The sequence below is a fragment of the Phyllobates terribilis genome, unplaced genomic scaffold (assembly GCF_046119375.1).
Source record: "Phyllobates terribilis strain yellow unplaced genomic scaffold, ASM4611937v1 Scaffold_11__3_contigs__length_659146591, whole genome shotgun sequence".
Taxonomy (NCBI): Eukaryota; Metazoa; Chordata; class Amphibia; order Anura; family Dendrobatidae; genus Phyllobates; species Phyllobates terribilis.
In genome coordinates this window covers 540,679,051-540,699,044 of record NW_027362771.1, presented here as the reverse complement: position 1 = coordinate 540,699,044, position 19,994 = coordinate 540,679,051, and the positions used below count along the sequence as shown (strand labels likewise).

At 42.2% G+C, this 19,994-nt stretch overlaps 1 protein-coding gene across 5 annotated transcripts in view; it reads left to right on the top strand.

Moving 5' to 3' along the window:
- LOC141165302 (uncharacterized) overlaps positions 1-19,994 on the top strand; it is a 192,910-nt gene that overhangs the window by 61,383 nt on the left and 111,533 nt on the right. For all 5 annotated transcript variants that reach the window (XM_073650898.1, XM_073650901.1, XM_073650900.1 and 2 more), the window contains 2 exons: positions 3,041-3,115; positions 11,424-11,477. In XM_073650898.1, the coding sequence (XP_073506999.1) occupies positions 3,041-3,115; positions 11,424-11,477 (129 nt within the window). The remainder of the gene's footprint in view (positions 1-3,040; positions 3,116-11,423; positions 11,478-19,994) is intronic.

Sequence of the window (19,994 nt, the reverse complement as noted above, 5' to 3'; positions counted from 1 at the left end):
TCAAGCAGAAGTTTTAAATACTACCTCCACATCAGCCATTTGACTGCGCCATACTTCTTCTTCCGGGTACTGAACCACCTATTGGGAGAGTGAAACTAAGTCTAAAACTGAAGCGATGTCCAATTATACTGTTCTACAGCCAAATTAGTTCAGAGAAGAAACAGTTGAACTCAACTAATTTTGTGGTGCTGAAAACAAATATGATGCTTCAATTTGCTAATTGTCTCTAGTTTTCAAGATCCAGAGGATTTCTTATCTTAGGGTCTTAGCATATTGGCATGTTTCTATATGTTTTTCAGAAATACCTCATTCTTGCAATTTTTAAAGCAGATAGTTTTTGCTACATGAGGAGAAGTCACTTTTGCGTCAAAAAGTTGAAACTTGACTACCATGATAAGGAAAGTCTACAACCTGTTTTTTGGCTGCAAATTAGGAGATCAGGACAAGACTTGGGCTTTACACATATGCTGCAATAGATGTGCATCACATTTTACCCAGTGGTTGCATGGGAAGAGGCAATCTATGCCTTTTGCAGTCCCAATGATCTGAAGGGAGCCAACCGATCACACTACCAATTGCTATTTCTGCTTCGTGCCCCCCATTAGGAAAGAAATTTCAAGGACAAAGAAGTGGACTTTACAGTATCCAAACATTCCATCTGCAATACGCACAGTACCACATACAGAAGAACTGCTGGTACGAAGAGCACCAGAATAATTTTCAGTTGAGTCAACAGAGGAAGAATAGGGCGCTTGGTGTCATGAAGCATCTTCCTCTCACGACCCAGGCTCTGTCAACAACCTCAACTGAACCACACCTTATAACACAAAATGATCTGAATGATCTTGTTAGAGATTTGGATTGCCCAAGAGTGAGGCTGAACTTTTAGGTTCCAGACTACAGCATTGAAATCTCCTAGAGAGCGATGTTCGGATTTCTTTGTTCTGCAACTGTGAAAACGATCTTGTCCAATACTACTTCATGGACAGTGATCTTGTGACATGCAACAACATCAAGAATTTAATGGAAGGTTTGAATATAAGTCATAATCCAGAGGAATGGATTCGTAAACTTCTTCAAGATGAGGAGTTTCTTCTCCATTTGTTGCAGGGCAAGGAAAAGGCTGCATGAGTAGCGATTTTTTGGGAAACTCAAGAGTAGATAACTTTGAAGAGTTGGTGGAAAATCTCCTCAAAACATATAAGGATCTCGGCTGTAGCATGTCCTTAAAGATTTATTTCTTACATTCACATCTAGACTTTTTTCACTAAATTGTCAAGACAGATCCTTCATCTTCAATCTAATTGTGGACAATAAGAAAGTTTTATTGAATCTTTTCTACTTGATAATCTGGCAGGGATATGGGCTCAAAGAGTTGCTGGGTTCCCAAAAAGAAAAATATTTATGCTCCAATCCTACTCAATAGATTTCATGGCAAGCATCGTTTTTCCTTCTTTTAACCCAGCGCCGGCACCAGAGAATCCTGGTGCTAGAAGACGTGTGCGCATTTTTCTGGAGTTTTCTAAAGCTAAGCGATTTTCCCTTGTTTGTCCCACCTTGTTGTCTGTAGTGGTCAGTGGGGATCGACTAGCGCTCATCTCCTCCCTTCCCTAGCCAGGGCCCAATGCCAGGGAAAGACAGGGCAACGTTCGCGTGCGGCAATTGGTGAAGAACCAATATAGGGACTTTAGTGGAGACAGGGTGAGATTAGATCTACCTATGAGATCTCCACTCTCCCCTTTCCCTAAAGTCTGGGCTCCCTTTCCCTCTTCCCTTTGTGTTGCACTAAGTCTTTCCCACACCTTGCGTGACAAAAGAAAGACGAGAGGGCAATATTGAGGCACACACATATATGACACAAATGTAAATAATCTTTATTTAAAATCATCACAAAAAATATAACATTAAAAACATTTTAAAACACCTGAAAAATGGCACCCGTATTAAAAAATGGAGCCACCCCCTCTTTCACATGAAATAAAAAAGCAATAAATACTATTGATGAGTGAGTATGTTCTGTTAACCCTTTCGGCGAGTATGCTCAGTGTGCGCATGATTTGCGACTGTTTGACAGTTTTAATACATGTGAGGAATGCCTAAGAAACATACATTCCTCACATGTATTAAAGCTGTCAAACAGTCGCAAATCATGTGCATGTAGTGACTGAAACATAACACCCGAGCATGCTGAAGATACTCGGAAAATACCTGAGCATGCTTGTAAATCTCGAGTAACGAGCATGCGAACTCATCACTAATAAATACATTATAGATCATTAGATCAAAATGATTCAAAGGCAAATAATATGTTGTATTCAGCTGAAATAATAAATAGAGTCAACCACAAAAGCTAGAAAAGAGTTGTTCAATACAATATAATATTAAGTAAGCCTTCTGCTGTAATATGATACATATAGAATGATGATTCAACGATGAAACTAGGAAAAGCAATGGTAGCTCCTCCAAATATCAAAACTTCAGGGATATATACAGTATAATAATGAGAGACTGTTGGTTTGACAAAACGGTCAAGAAGATGAAAAGCCACATATAAAATGAAGCTAGAACCTGATAAAGTTTTGATTCACCCTAGGACAGTGGGCCTGATTCCCGCATAGAGATCCTGAGGTAGCTGCGGTGTTGAGCAGCAATACGCGTGGGGTTCATAATTCTTCTCTTATGCCGCAGCATTTACTTTAAAAAGCATGCCAGGGATGATGTGACTAGGAAGACTAGTCTGAGGTAGGTCTACAATGGCTTATTCCCACCCCACACCCTTTGATTGAAAGTTCTCTCCTTATGGACAGATAGAGAAAGACCTGTCAGTCTAATGAAAAGGAGTGGAGAGAAGCTGCTTGACACTGTCCTCTTGACTAGTCACGAGGGTCATATTGTCCCCAGGTTCTAAAAGCTTGTTTTCTCTGAAACGCCATAGCAGTTCAAAGAAAAACAATCACGGCTGTGATAACGCAACCAGACTGATTCATGAATCAGATTAATCAAATATTCCCTTTAACTAGCAATACTTTACTACATTCAGTCTTAGATTTCAAGAATGATATGGAGAAGCAGAATAATTTGATGACTAATGTGGCTGATCTCAACAATACCATGGGTAAGTGTACCTCTATGATTTATTCTATTAAAAAGTATTCATACCCCATGAACATTTCCTCATTTTTTCACATTACACCAACAAACTTAAATGTATTTTATTGGGATTTTATGTGATACTCCAATATAAGATAACAAGTATTTATGAAGTGTAAAGGAAATTATACAAGGTTTTCAAATTATTCTAAACATATAAATCTGAAAATTATGATGTGCATTTGTATTCAGCCCCCTGCAGTCTTATATGTCTAAATAAAATCCTGAATGACCAATTGCCTCCAGAAGTCACATAATTAGTAAAATGATTCCACCTGTGTGTAATTTATTCTGAGGATAACTAAAGCTGTTCCATGAAAGCCTCAGAGGTTTATTAGAGAACTTTAGGGATCAAACAGCATCATGAAAAGCAAGGAACACACCAGACAGGTTAGGGATAAATTGTGAAGAAGAGTAAAGAAGGGTTAGGTTATAAAAAATAGCCCAAGCTCTGAACATCTCACGGAACACTGTTCAGTTCATCATCCAAAAATGGAAAGAGTATGGCACAACTGCAAGTCTATCAAGACATGGCCATCCACCTGAACTGACTACCCAAGCAAGGAGAGCATAAATTAGAGAACAAGCCAAGAGGTCCATGGTAACTCTGGAGGAGCAGCACAGATGCACTGCTCAGGTGGGAGAATTTGTTCACTGGATAACTATAAGACCACGGCGCCACTATCAGCATTTGGTCAGTATTTTTTCTCAGGAGTGGGAGCCAAAACCAGGTGAGGAACAATCAGAGAAAAGTTGTAATAGAAACAATTGCACCAATTCTGCATTTATCACCCGCTCCTGGTTTTGTCTCCCACTGCTGAAAAAAAATACTGACCAAATACTGATAGTGGGGCCATGGCCTTAGTCATATACTCCACAAATCTGGCCTATGTTGAAGAGAGGCAAGAAGAAAGCCATTTTTGAGCAAGCCATGAGAAGCAAGCAATAAGAACTCCGATTTGCAGTTTGCAAAAAGCCATGTAGGGGACACAGGAATAAGGTGCTTTAATCAGATGAGACCAAAGTAGAACTTTTTGGGCTAACTGCCAAATGCTATGTGTGGTGGAAAACTACCACTGCACATCAGCCTGAAAACACCATCCCCACCGTGAAACATGGTGATGGCAGTATCATGCTGTGGGGAGGCTTTTCTTCAGCATTTACAGGGAAGCTGGTCAGAGTTGATGGGAAGATGAATGCAGCTAAATACAGAGCATTCCTGGAAGAAAACCTGTTGGAGGCTGCACAAGACTTGAGACTGGGGCATAGGTTCACCTCCCATCAGGAAACCGACCACAAACATACTGACTGAGCTACAATGGAATGGTTAATACCAAAGCATATTCATGTGTGTGAATGGCCCAGTCACAGTCCAGACCTAAATCCCATTGAGAATCTGTGGCAAGACTTGAAAATTTCTGTTCACAGAAGCCTCCATCCAATTTCATTGAGCTAGGGCTAAGTTGCAAAGAAAAATGGGCAACAATGTCACCTCTAGAAGTGCAAAACTGGTAGAGATAGACCCCAAAAGACTAGCAGCAGTAATTGCAGTGAAAGGTGGTCCTACAATTTTCAGATTTATATTTTTTAAATAATTAGACAACATATATCATTTCCTTTACACTTCACAAATAGTTGCTACTTTGTGCTGATATATCACATCAAATCACAATAAAACACATTTAAGCTTGTGGGCATAACGTGAAAAAAGGTATAAATACTATTTCAAGGCTCCGTATAGGCAAAGTAAGTACCCAGAGTTTAAACATTATTTTGCATTTTTGTTTAATTCTACAATTCAAAATTCTGCCCTGAGTAACAATTTAACTTCCTTACATAGCGCCATCATATTCCACAGCGCTTTATAAACATTATTATTGTCCCCATTGAGGCTCACAATCAAAATTCCCTATCAGTATGTCTTCAGAGTGTGGGAGGAAACCGGGAGACCGGAGTACCTGGAGGAAACCAACCACAAACATACAAACACCATGCAGATGTTAACGTCTTCATAAAAAACATGGAATAATAATAAAGGATTGGTTTGTGTTGCCATGTTCTAAGCCCTATAACTTTTCTATTTTTCTGTCAATGGATTTGTAACAATAAAAAGAAAATGCTGAACACTAAAAAGGTACCGTATATGAAAAATATAAGCAGAAAATTTTGATCTTAAAAGAACTTAAAGGGAATCTGTCACCACATTTGACCTATCGAAACTATTAATATGGGCATACAGATTATAGAATGCTAAAAATAGTCCAACTTGTATGTTTCATATCAGATGCCTTGATGCTGATAAATTATCTTTAAACACTTTATGTAAATGATCTCTTCCAGACTATGGAGAGGAGGCTGGAATGCAAAAGTTTGGGCACCCCTAGTCAAAATTACTGTTATTGTGAACAGTTAAACAAGTTGAAGATTAAAGGATCTCTATTTTTTACATTTTAAAAATTACAAAAAAGAAAATGGGCCGATGCAAAAGTTTGGGCACCCCGCATGGTTAGTTCCTAGCAGCACTCCCTTTTGAAAGTATCACAGCTTCTAAACGCTTTTTGTAGCCAGACAAGAGTCTTTCAATTCTTGTTTGAGGTGTGGTAGAACGACTCGCTCGGCCACTTCCGGAAGTAGACTCAGGAACCCGGGTTTTCTTTCCAGGCTTTATTTATAGCATAAAGCTCTGCGCTCAAGCAAATCAACACATCCTTATTTGACAAAACAACAAAACAAAAAGATAAATTTGTAGTGCAGTCCATATATGTGTGTGCGGGTCGCCCACACAGGTTATAGTCCAGCCTTCAGCTCCCTCCTGAGCTATAGCTGTCCAGTCTGGAGACCTCGCCTCTCCAAACACAACACACAGAAAAAAAACAGGGCTGAACATTTAAACGTTGCTCAGACACACCCGGAGGTGGAGGTATGGGGAATAAAGTCCCTCCTATCACTGTCATTCCCCTAAAACCACGCCATTTAAGTGAGTTAACCCTCCAGCATATAACATGCTGACAGAAAGTCCATTGGTTTCAGTTCACACAGGCTAAATTCTTCCAGTTCTGTGAGATTCCAGGGTCGTGTTGTATTGACTGCTATTTTGAGATCTAGCCATAGATTTTCAATGATGTTCAGGTCAGGGGACTGTGAGGGCCATTTTAAAACCTTCAGCTTGCATCTTTTGTGGTACTCTATTGTGGATTTTGACGTGTGTTTAGGATCATTATCCATTTGTAGAAGCTATCCTCTTTTCAACTTAAGCTTTTTTACAGAAGGTGTTATGTTTGCATCAAGAATTTGTTGAAATTTCATTGAATCCATTCTTCCCTCTACCTGTGAAATGTTCTCCGTGACATTGGCTGCAACACAACCCCAAAGCTTGATTGATTCACCCCCATAGTTCATGGTTGGCGAGATGTTCTTTTCCTGAAATTCTGTGCTTTTTTCTCCACATATACTTTTGATCATTGTGGCCAAAGAGTTCTATTTTAACCTCATCAGTCCACAGGACTTGTTTCCAAAATGCACCAGGCTTGTTTGCATGTTCTTTTGCATACTTCTGATGCTGAATTTTATGGTGAGGATGCAGGAGAGGTTTTCTTCTGCCGACTCTTCCATGAAGGCCATATTTGTGTAGGTGTCGCTAAAAAATGTACCACAAGTCCAGAGTCTGCTAAATCTTTCTGAAGGTCTTTTGCAGTCAAGCAGGGGGTACTGATTTGCCTCTCTAGCAATCCTACGAGCAGCACTCACTGAAATTTTTCTTGGTCTTCCAGACCTCATCTTGACTTCCACTGTTCCTGTTATCTGTCATTCTTAATTACATTTCGAACTGAGGAAAGGGCAACTTGAAAACGCTTTGCTATCATCTTATAGCCTTCTCCTGCCCTGTGGGCCTCAGCCATTTTCATTTTCAGAGTGCTGTGCAGCTGCTTAGAAGAACCCATGGCTGCTGTTTTTGACATAAGGTTAGAGGAGGCTGGGTTTTTATACAGCTGGGACATTTGCATTACCTGGCCTTTATCAACGATGATAGTGAACAAGCCATAACCCTAAAAGGCTAATTAAGGTCTGAAAACTTGATCAAAGCTATCTGAGTACACAAATCTCCAAGGGTGCCAAAACTTCTGCATCGGCCCATTTTCCTTTTTTGTTTTTGTCAGTTTTAAAATGTAAAAAATGACTATATATACAGTACAGACCAAAAGTTTGGATACACCTTCTCATTTAAAGATTTTTCTGTATTTTCATGACTTTGAAAATTGTACATTCACACTGAAGGCATCAAAACTATGAATTAACACATGTGGAATTATATACTTAACAAAAAAGTGTGAAACAACTGAAAATATGTCTTATATTCTTGGTTTTTCAAAGTAGCCACCTTTTGCTTTGATGACTGCTTTGCACACTCTTGGCATTCTGTTGATGAGCTTCAAGAGGTAGTCACCGGAAATGGTTTTCACTTCACAGGTGTGCCCTGTCAGGTTTAATAAGTGGGATTTCTTGCCTTATAAATGGGGTTCGGACCATCAGTTGTGTTGTGCAGAAGAGAAGTCTGGTGGATACACAGCTGATAGTCCTACTGAATAGACTGTTAGAATTTGTATTATGGCAAGAAAAAAGCAGCTAAGTAAAGAAAAACGAGTGGCCATCATTACTTTAAGAAATGAAGGTCAGTCAGTCCGAAAAATTGGGCAAACTTTGAAAGTGTCCCCAAGTGCAGTTGCAAAAACCATCAAGCGCTACAAAGAAACTGGCTCACATGAGGACCGCCCCAGGAAAGGAAGACCAAGAGTCACCTCTGCTTCTGAGGATAAGTTTATCCGAGTCACCAGCCTCAGAAATCACAGGTTAACAGCAGCTCAGATTTGAGACCAGGTCAATGTCACACAGAGTTCTAGCAGCAGACACATCTCTACAACAACTGTTAAAAGGAGACTTTGTGCAGCAGGCCTTCATGGTAAAATAGCTGCTAGGAAACCACTGCTAAGGACAGGCAACAAGCAGAAGAGACTTGTTTGGGCTAAAGAACACAAGGAATGGACATTAGACCAGTGGAAATCTGTGCTTTGGTCTGATGAGTCCAAAGTTGAGATCTTTGGTTCTAACCACCATGTTTTTGTGCGTCGCAGAAAAGGTGAACGGATGGACTCTACATGCCTGGTTCCCACCGTGAAGCATGGAGGAGGAGGTGTGATGGTGTGGGGGTGCTTTTCTGGTGACACTGTTGGGGATTTATTCAAAATTGAAGGCATACTGAACCAGCATGGCTACCACAGCATCTTGCAGCGGCATGCTATTCCATCCGGTTTGCGTTTAGTTGGACCATCATTTATTTTTCAACAGGACAATGACCCCAAACACACCTCCAGGCTGTGTAAGGGCTATTTGACCAAGAAGGTGATTGATGGGGTGCTACCTGGCCTCCACAGTCACCAGACCTGAACTCAATCGAGATGGTTTAGGGTGAGCTGGACCGCAGAGTGAGGGCAAAAGGGCCAACAAGTGCTAAGCATCTCTGGGAACTCCTTCAAGATTGTTGGAAGACCATTTCCGGTGACTACCTCTTGAAGCTCATCAAGAGAATGCCAAGAGTGTGCAAAGCAGTCATCAAAGCAAAAGGTGGCTACTTTGAAGAACCTAGAATATAAGACATATTTTCAGTTGTTACACACTTTTTTGTTAAGTATATAATTCCACATGTGTTAATTCATAGTTTTGATGCCTTCAGTGTGAATGTACAATTTTCAAAGTCATGAAAATACAGAAAAATCTTTAAATGAGAAGGTGTGTCCAAACCTTTGGTCTGTCATGTATATATATATATATATATATATACAGGACAGAAATGTGTCATAGAAGGGGATTCTTTACGGTCAGAGCCGTGAGACTCTGGAACTCTCTGGGAGAGGAAGTGGTGATGTCCAACTCACTTAATGAGTTCAAGAGAGGCCTGGACGCCTTTCTTGAGAACAATAAAATTACATCTTATGCTTAGTTAATTAATCCAGGGATTTAATCTGACTGCCAGATTGGTGTCGGGAAGTGAATTTTTCCTCAATGATGTAAATTGGCCTATACCGCATGTTTTTTTGTTTTTTTTGCCTTCCCCTGGATCAACGCTGCGGAATAGCTGCAGTGCACAAGAAATAGGCTGAACTGGATGGACGCTTGTCTTTTTTCGGCCTTATAAACTATGTAACTATGTAACTATGTAACTATCTTTAACTTTAGCCCTTTTAGACATCACTTGATCTGCAACTTGCTTAACTTTTACAATAACAATAATTTTGACCAGGGGTGCCCAAACTTTTACATGCCACTGTAGGGAGCGTTACCAGTGTGATGGCTACCAGTCTGATGTGCAATGGCCGCTCTCTGCTCTCCTGATCTCACTGCAGAGCTGTGTGTGATCATACCTGACACATCTGTAGTTTCCTCTCAGCTTCCGCTTCAATCTCACAGGCAGACAGGGCTGTAATATTGTTGCAGTACAGCACAGCTGAGAGAGAAGCAAAACATGTGTTTGCAAGATGACAAATTTAATTTCCCCTGTTCTGTGTTAGTTACTTGCCTCACACTGATAACTCCCTCTTCATGTAAATTAATTTCTGGAGGCAGTGTTATCTTTCAGGCAGTGTCCTCCCCACAGCCTGGAAAATATCATTTACATAAAGTAATAAACGATGATTTATCCACAACAAGGCATCTGATATGAGGCATAAAGGTATGACTTTTTTTCAGCAGTCTATAACCTGTATGCCCATATTAATAGTTTAGGTCAAATGTGGTGACAAATTCCCTTTAAAGAGATGGTCTGAAACTAATGTAGATTTTAATACTAAATCTCTATCTATTTAGTGTAATAATCTATTCGCTTTTCCACTATATGTTAATTGAAAAGTCCCTCCCGTTCCCTCTCTGCACTATATAACTGCTTTATTAACTTTTTTTTTTTACTTCTGGTTTGATGACATTTCATTTAAGAATCCCTAGCACATGCTGGGATACTTAAATAGGACATCATCTGGGGGCAGAGGCTGTGGTCACTGCTACAGCCTCTCTTACCCTGAAACGAAGCGTCACCAATAATGTCTGTTTTTGGGGTGGGTTTGGTCTTTGCTTTCCTTGTTGGCCGCATTCTCTTTTCCACAATGTGTACTGACAGTGCGCTCTCTTGCCAGCTGGTCACTTCTCATCAGAGCTGGAGATGGAGTGCACTGTCACTGTGTATTGAAAATAAATATTGCATATTGAGCAGGGATCTAAAAAAAAAGTGATTTGATTATTACATTAATGTTGATTTTAATCCTATATGTCTATATTTTTAGCTTCAGACCACCCCTTTAAGGAAAACTTGTAGAGAATCACTTTAACCACTTTAGGATATTTTGAGCATTTAGGACATAGGGTAGCAGTGTTTAGTATATGTTAGTTTAACAGCTATGACTTGTTTCATTTATATGGGCCAATTATATGATGCTTGCTCACATCCAAAACTGATGCATTGATCTAATATGACTAAGCAAAAATGAAAAAAAAAATGAACACGAGGTTCTTAGTTAACATTATGTTCATAATATACACCAACAGAGGGAGTGACCCAGGCGCCCCACAGCACCCGTGCTGCAAGGAAAATCCCCTATAGCCCCAGATCGCATCACCCAAAGGGTACAGCACCACAACAACAATGGCTGCCAAACAGTACTAACACTAAGTGAAAGGGACTAAGAAACTCAACATCCACATGGTCTCAAACAAAAAACTGAAAATATGCAGAACCCCTCTTGGTGTCTCCTGCTAATGTAAATAAAACTAAGCCAAATAGGAGGAGTGCTAGTACTAAGTTCCACAAAAACAATGAGGGGACTGGCTACACGATGCAACATAGCCGCAGAAAAAAACAAAAAACCCATATGAGAAATATAAATTGACTAAAGGATTAATAAAACTACTTACGTCAACCTTGGAGTGTTGGACCAATCATCATCTGAAGCAGCAACGCGGCCATCTACAAATGCCTGTCCTCTATGCCAAGAATGGAATGGCAGCAAAATTTCAGAAACGGTAAAAAGCAAAAGCGCTTATCTTTACAAGCACCGACAATATTCATCCATGAAAATGGGAATAACCTTTTAAGGAAAAGGTTAAGCTTAACGAAAACTAAGCTAGATATGTCAATTGGTTGACTATTTTGATTACTCCAAATTATATAACCATATAAATAAGTGCAAACTGGAGCTGAAGCTGTGTACTCATTCTGTTTTATGTTGCAGTGGAATTACAAGACTTATTCAAGGCCAACGTAAGCCTCATTAACAAGACGCTGGGTAAGTTGCACACTAAGACTTCATTCACACATCCGTGCTTTACATACATGTTCTACCCATTTATTTTTCATGAATAGAACACATATAGTCTATCAATTATAGTCTTTGGGGCTACAGTTATATGAAAAAGTTTGGGCACCCCTATTAATCTTAAGCTTAATGTTTTATAAAAATTGGTGTTTTTGCAACAGCTATTTAAGTTTGATATATGTAATAACTGTTGGACACAGTAATGTTTCTGCCTTGAAATGAGGTTTATTGTACTAACAGAACATGTGCAATCTGCATTCAAACAAAATTTGACAGGTGCATAAGTATGGGTACCCTTAACATTTTCTTGTTTTAAATACTCCTACCTACTTTTTACAGACTTACTAAAGCACTTTTTTTGGTTTTGTAACCTCATTGAGCTTTGAACTTCATAGCCAGGTGTATGCAATCATGAGAAAAGCTACTTAAAGTGGCCACTTGCAAGTTGTTCTCCTGTTTGAATCTCCTCTGAAGAGTGGCATCATGGGCTCCTCAAAACAACTGTCAAATGATCTGAAAACAAAGATTATTCAACATAGTTGTTCAGGGAAAGGATACAAAAAGCTGTCTCAGCGATTTAACCTGTCAGTTTCCACTGTGAGGAACATAGTAAGGAAATGGAAGAACACAGGAACAGTTCTTGTTAAGGCCAGAAGTGGCAGGCCAAGAAAAACATCAGAAAGGCAGAGAAGAAGAATGGTGAGATCAGTCAAGGACAATCCTCAGACCACCTCCAGAGAGCTGCAGCATCAACTTGCTGCAGATGGTGTCACTGTGCATCGGTCAACTATACAACGCACTTTACACAAGGAGAAGCTGTATGGGAGAGTGATGCGAAAGAAGCCGTTTCTGCAAGCACGTCACAAATAGAGTCGGCTGAGGTATGCAAAAGCACATTTGGAGAAGCCAATTTCTTTTTGGAAGAAGGTCCTGTGGACTGATGAAACCAAGATTGAGTTGTTTGGTCATACAAAAAGGCATTATGCATGGCGGCAAAAAAACACAGCATTCCAAGAAAAACACTTGCTACCCACAGTAAAATTTGGTGGAGGTTCCATCATGCTTTGGGGCTGTGTGGCCAATGCCGGCACCGGGAATCTTGTTAAAGTTGAGGGATGCATGGATTCCACTCAGTGTCAGCACTTGAAATGTGGCCTTTTGGGCTCGTGGAGGCAGCAGCTGTCCACAATCTTATGGCTGTGGCTAGCAGGTATCCATACTCGGTCTCCAGCCGCCACTATTTGTCCTGGTGTTGTCTCCGTCTTCCACAAGAACGGGTCCTAAAACATTACCCGTGCCCTCCCCAGTGAACTTACTTGGAAGGACCGCCTAACCACAAACACGTGGACAGGTGAATGTGGCCAGGGACAGTAGGGAGCCAGTCCACAGCTTTTTTTGCTGAGAGTTGTATTTCACCACAGCCATATTCTTTAGCTTGGTGAAAAGACTTGGGAAACCATATCTACTCCAGCTGTCATTTTTCCCAGGAAGTCCTCTAAAGCTGCTTACACCTGAAATGTGGCCTTTTAGGCTCCTGGAGGCAGAAGCTTTTCTCAACCTAATGCCGGCGGAGGCTGGGTGTCCATGCTCTGTCCCCAGCCTCCACTGTTTCTCCCGGTATCGTCTCCGCCTTCCACAAGCACGGGTCCCACAACATTACCCGTGCCCTCCCCAGTGCACTCGCTGGGAAGGATCGCCTAACCACAAACACGTGGACAGGTGAATGTGGCCATGGACGGTACGGAGCCAGTACACAGCTTTTTTTGATGAGAGTTGTATTTCACCACAGCCATATTCTTTAGCTTGGTGAAAGGACTTGGTATTATGATATGCTACAAGCACTAAGGAAAGACAGGAGATCTGTCCCTACAATAGAACTAAGCTAGATCCCTATGATGTAACGGGGAACCTGATCCTGCGATCAGACCCGCTAAAGTCCTCAGCTAGTCTGAACGAAGACCTATAGATGGGAGGGAGGGATCCCTACAAGAACTAGGGACTGGGAGAAAGATGGACACCTCCTAGCAGAAATTGTAGCAGTAAAAAGACAAACACACAACAAAGAACATAAAGGTCAAAAGACCTAGCTAAACTGTCTGAGAAAGGTTACAAAGCACCTGGCTAGCTTAAGAGTAGAAATTACAATGAAGTCCAGCATGGCCAGAAGGGCGGAGCAGGATTAAATAGGCAAAAAGGTCATGTGACCAGCAAAATAGAAAAAACCTAACAGGAGAGTTCTAACAGTACCCCCTCTTCTAAGAGGATCCTCCGGATCCCTTAGGCCCAAGCTTATCAGGAAACCTCCTGTGAAACGCTCTGACAAGTCTGGAAGCAGAAACATCATCCGTCCTCACCCATGAGTTATCCTTGGGAACGAAACCCTTCCAAGCGACGAGATACTGCAAACTCCCCCTATACCGTCTAGAATTAAGGATGCAGGAAATTTCATATTCCCCATCCTCCACCACCGGAGGAACAGTGGCAGTGGCGTCTCTATCTGATACATCAGCTTTTTTCAATAGAGAAACATGAAACACCGGATTAATCTTCCAGGAGGTAGGAACCTCCAACCTAACAGCAGATTGGTTAACTACCTGAAGCACCTTAAAGGGCCCTACAAACTTGGGACCCAATTTTTTAGAAGGAATCCTCAACCGCAGATTCTTAGAGGACAACCAAACCATGTCACCAACCGTAAACAAAACCTCTTGACGTTTCCTGTCAAAGTACCTCTTAGATTTTTTGTTAGCCTCCTTAAGATTACCACGCACATCCGTCCAAACTCTCTCCAAATCACCGGAAAAACTCTCCTCCTCAGGCACAGCTGATACCAATTTGGAGAATGACCCAAAAGACGGATGTCTCCCAGAACAACAAAAAAAGGCGAACACCCAGCAGAAGAGGATGTATGGTTGTTAAGAGCAAATTCAGCAAGCGGCAGAAACTCAGACCACCCCTCTTGATTGTCTGCCACAAAACAACGCAAGAACTGCTCAACATCCTGATTCTTCCTTTCTGTCTGGCCATTAGACTCAGGATGATATCCAGATGAAAACGACAAATGAACTCCCAACCTGTCACAAAAGGCACGCCAAAAACGAGCCACGAACTGAGGTCCCCTATCTGAAGCAATGTCAGTAGAAACACCATGGAGTCTGACAATTTCCTTGACAAAGGCCTTAGCGAGTGTCTTAGCGCAGGGCAGTTTGATGAAGGGATCCAAGTGACACATCTTGCTAAAACGGTCCACGACCACCCAGATGACCGTGAAACCCTCAGAGGAGGGAAGGTCAGTAATAAAGTCCATAGCCAGATGTGTCCAAGGTGCACTAGGAACCGCCAGAGGGCAAAGCAACCCCGCAGCAGGAGTATGAGAAGACTTAAATCTAGCACACACAGTACATTGACGCACCCACTTAATGACTTCCTTCTGCCATCCAGGCCACCAAAAACTGCGACCCACAAGTCTCTTGGTCTCAGAAATTCCTGGATGACCTGCCAACCGAGACTCATGACACTCAACAAACAAATCTCTCCTAAAGGTCCTAGGCACAAACAACCTCCCATGGGGAGTGTTAGATGGGGCATTCTCCTGTGCTTTTAGAATCTCATCTTCCAAAACGGAGTCCAATGCAGCAATCACAACACCTTCTTGTAAAATGCTCTCCTCCTCCTCAGCACCGACCATGGGAGAAAAGCTGCGAGACAACGCATCAGCTTTAACATTCTTGGTACCCGGGATGTAAGTAAAATTAAACCGCGAAAAAAAAAAGTGCCCACCTAGCCTGACGGGCATTCAAGCGCTTGGCAGCATCAAGATAGATCAGATTTTTATGATCAGTGAAAACCTGAATGGGAAATTCAGCACCTTCCAAGAGATGACGCCAGTGTTCAAATGCGAGTTTAATAGCCAGCAATTCCCGATTACCAATATCGTAATTAAGTTCAGTTTCAGAAAATTTTTTTGAAAAAAAGGCACAGGGATGTACTCCATCCTTGTTTTCCTGAGACAACACCGCACCGACCCCCACAGAAGAAGCATCAACCTCAACCAAAAATGGCTTAGTCACATCAGGCTGCATAAGGATGGGGGCAGAGCTGAACCTCTCCTTTAGAAACACAAACGCTTCAATGGCCTCAGTAGTCCACTGAACTGTATTAGCACCTTTCCTGGTGAGATCGGTCAGTGGTTTAACAATAATAGAAAATTTTTTAATGAATTTTCTGTAATAATTGGCGAAACCCAAAAACCTCTGTATTGATTTCAAACCAATAGGCCAAGGCCATTCCTGCACAGCTTGAACTTTCACCGGGTCCATCTCAAAGCCCTCGCTGGAGATAATGTAGCCCAAAAAACTAATTCTCTGTACAGCGAACTCACATTTCTCTAGCTTAGCAAAAAGCGAATTGTCAATTAATAACTGTAATACCTCACGTACGCTCCGCCAATGAGACTCCAGATCAGGAGAATAAATCAAAATGTCATCCAAATACACAACCACATTTTTGCCGATCAAAGGTCTAAGGATGTCATTAATAAGATTCTGAAAAAATGCTGGTGCATTGGTAAGACCAAAAGGCATAACCAGATTCTCAAAATGACCCACAGGAGTGTTAAAAGCAGTCTTCCATTCATCACCCTCCTTCATGCGCAACAAATTGTATGCCCCCCAGAGATCAATTTTAGAGAACCACTTGGCCCCCACTAACTGGTTAAACAAATCAGGAATCAATGGCAGTGGGTAGGGATTACGTACAGTAATTTTATTAGTCTTGCGAAATTCCAGACAAGGACGTAAACCGCCGTCCTTTTTTTTTACAAAAAAAAAATCCAGCAGCCACAGGTGACTTAGAGGGTCTGATTTGACCGGCGGCCAAACTCATCTGTATGTATTCCTCCAAAGCCTTTCTCTCAGGAATAGTAAGATTAAATAAACGACTTTTAGGAAGAGTCGCTCCAGGGACAAATTCAATGGTACAATCATAGTCTCTATTGGGAGGCAAAATTTGCGACTCCTCCTCAGAAAAAACTTTCCAAAAATCCTGAATAGGTACAGGTAATTCCCCTTTATCCACAGCAGCAATGCGCCCGTTACAACACTTGTCATAACACTTAGGGCTCCATGACTTAATTTCATTAGTAGACCAATCCAGTACAGGATTGTGCAATTTTAACCAGGGTAACCCCAAAATTACTGGAGAAGGCAAATTATTTAATACTACCAAATCCAAATTTTGTTGGTGAATACCATTAATAGTGAGGGGAAATTCATAAACCTTTTGAGTAACACATTTCAAGGGAGAGCCATCGACAGAAACCACGGCAATAGGGGATGACAAAGGTTTGGGTTTTAATTTAAGTTTTTCCAAGAATCCCCCATCAATCACATTCAGAGTAGAACCACAATCCACAAATACCCGAAATTCAATTAATTCTTCCTGAGCAGCAGTAGTAGCAGAAATAAATACTCCCTTAGTGTTTAAACAGGCTATATGGGCGTAACTGACCTTTTTTTTTTTTTTTCTTTGTTCATACGAAGCACACAGTTCTTAATGAAATGGTCAGATTTTCCGCAATAAAAGCACAAACCTTCAGAAAACCTGCGGTCTTTTTCCTGAGAGCAGGGTGACATCGACCCAATCTCCATCGGCTCTCCAATGTCAGTACAGACCCTCTCAAGACTAGGAGCTGACATGGCACAGGATTTACTCTCATTAACCCTTGCACGCAGTCTCCTGTCCACCCGTATAGCTAATTGCATTGCCTCCTGCAAGTTTCCAGGTGTAGGATAAGCAATAAGCAGATCCTTAACCCTTTCACCTAGCCCAGCAAGAAACAAACTTTTCAGAGCTGAATCGTTCCACCCCACCTGAGCAGACCACCGACGGAAGTGAGTACAATAATTTTCCACATTACCTGATCCCTGTCTCAAAAGTCTCTATTCCGTCTCAGCTGATGAGACACGATCAGGATCATCATACAACAACCCCAAAGCAGAAAAAAAACTATCCACTGATCTAAAGCACGGATCACTAGGTTGGAGAGAAAAGGCCCATCCCTGAGGTTCTTTGCGCAAAAGTGACATTATGAACCCTATGCGCTGTGATTCATCACCAGAGGATCTGGGTCTCAAACGAAAATACAATAAACAAGAATTTTTAAAGGAAAAAAAATCTTGTTGTTCACCAAAAAATAAATCAAGCAATCGAACCTTTGGCTCCACAAAATGCGCTCCAGAACAGCTACTCACGTGTTGTTGGAGCTCGGCCACCTCCAGAGAGAGTCCCTGCAGGCGTTGAGCCAAATCCTGAACCGACACCATGATGGAAACTGGAGGTCTTTCCTTAGAGATATTTTTGGGCTGGACTTACTGTTATGATAGGCTACAAGCACTAAGGAAAGACAGGAGATCTGTCCCTACAATAGAACTAAGCTAGATCCCTACGATGTAATGGGGAACCTGATCCTGCGATCAGACCCGCTAAAGTCCTCAGCTAGTCTGAACGAAGACCTATAGATGTGAAGGAGGGATCCCTACAAGAACTAGGGACTGGGAGAAAGATGGACACCTCCTAGCAGAAATTGTAGCAGTAAAAAGACAAACACACAACAAAGAACATAAAGGTCAAAAGATCTAGCTAAACTGACTGAGAAAGGTTACAAAGCACCTGGCTAGCTTAAGAGTAGAAATTACAATGAAGTCCAGCATGGCCAGAAGGGCGGAGCAGGATTAAATAGGTAAAAAGGTCATGTGACCAGCAAAATAGAAAAAACCTAACAGGAGAGTTCTAACACTTGGGAAACCATATCTACTCCAGCTGTCATTTTTCCCAGGAAGTCCTCTAAAGCTGCTTACACCTGAAATGTGGCCTTTTAGGCTCGTGGAGGCGGAAGCTTTTCTCAACCTAATGCCGGCGGAGGCTGGGTGTCCATACTTTGTCCCCAGCCTCCACTATTTCTCCCGGTATCGTCTCCGCCTTCCACAAGCACGGGTCCCACAAAATTACCCGTGCCCTCCCCAGTGCACTCGCTGGGAAGGATCGCCTAACCACAAACACGTGGACAGGTGAATGTGGCCAGGGACGGTACGGAGCCAGTACACAGTTTTTTTTGCTGAGAGTTGTATTTCACCACAGATATATTCTTTAGCTTGGTGAAAGGACTTGGGAAATCATATCTACTCCAGCTGTCAATTCTCCCAGGAAGTCCTCTAAATCTGCTTTCACTTGAAATGTGGCCTTTTAGGCTCGTGGAGGCGGAAGCTTTTCGCAACCTCATGCCGACGGCGGACGGGTGTCTATACTCGGTCCCCAGCTGCCACTATTTCTCCAGGTATCGTCTCCGCCTTTCACAAGCATGGGTCTCACAACATTACCCGTGCCCTCCCCAGTGCACTTACTGGGAAGGACTGCCTACCACAAACACATGGACAGGTGAATGTGGCCAGGGACGGTACGGAGCCAGTCCACAGCTTTTTTTGCTGAGAGTTGTATTTCAGCACAGCCATATTCTTTAGCTCGGTGAAAGGACAGGCATAGAGGGAAACCGTATCTACTCTATGTGTCATTTCTCCCAGGAAGTCCTCTAATGCAGCTTGTTGCAGAAGCAATGGCAGCCCGTCCAACATCAGCTCGCACTTGTCGGTAGTGCTTCGACACACAAACATCTTTCTTTGCGCCTTTAATTTCATGACTACAGAGTTGGGCAATGGCCTGATCTGCAATGCGGTTTGAGAAATAACATGCATAAGCACGTCCAATGCACTTTAAAAAAGCAGCCATAGAGTGCCCGGGAACCTTCCCACACACTTTTCTTAGCCAGGGCTGCTTCTCGGCAGGGTTGGACGGGCCCACCAGAGAACCGGAGACTCCTCCGGTGGGCCCTGGCTTCTCCTTCAGGAGAGTTCATAGTGCCGAGGTGAGGCCATGATGATGATAGAGGCCACCATCTGCTTAGTTTTCTGTTACTTGGAATGCAAGAGCAAGTATGCAGCCAGCCACCCACCGACAGGCCGCAATACTAAACTGCCAGATTTCTGGGCAGCAGCTTGCACTTGAAATGTGGCTTTTCAGGCTCATGGAGGCGGAAGCTTTTCACAACCTCATGCCGGCAGTGGCCGGGTGTCCATACTCGGTTCCCAGCCGCCACTATTTCTCCCGGTATCGTCTCCGCCTTCTACAAGCGCAGGTCTCTGAACATTACTGCTAGTACTTTTCTGTGGCAATCTGCTTGCCTCCTACCAGCCTGGATTATTTCCAGTAAACTATGGTACGGCGCCACAGTATTAGCACTGCCCTCAGTACCAGTAGCGAAGCCATCCCCAATTTCCTTCTCAGGAATTTTATTTGGTAGACTGAGTGGCTGCCCAAATACATTAGTTTCTCACAAAGGAGCTGAAGATAGAGTGGCAGTAGATGCAAGTTTCTCCAGCCTGTTAGATATCAGAGGGTGAACGGCAGCACATTGGATCTGTGGTTACTGAAGCC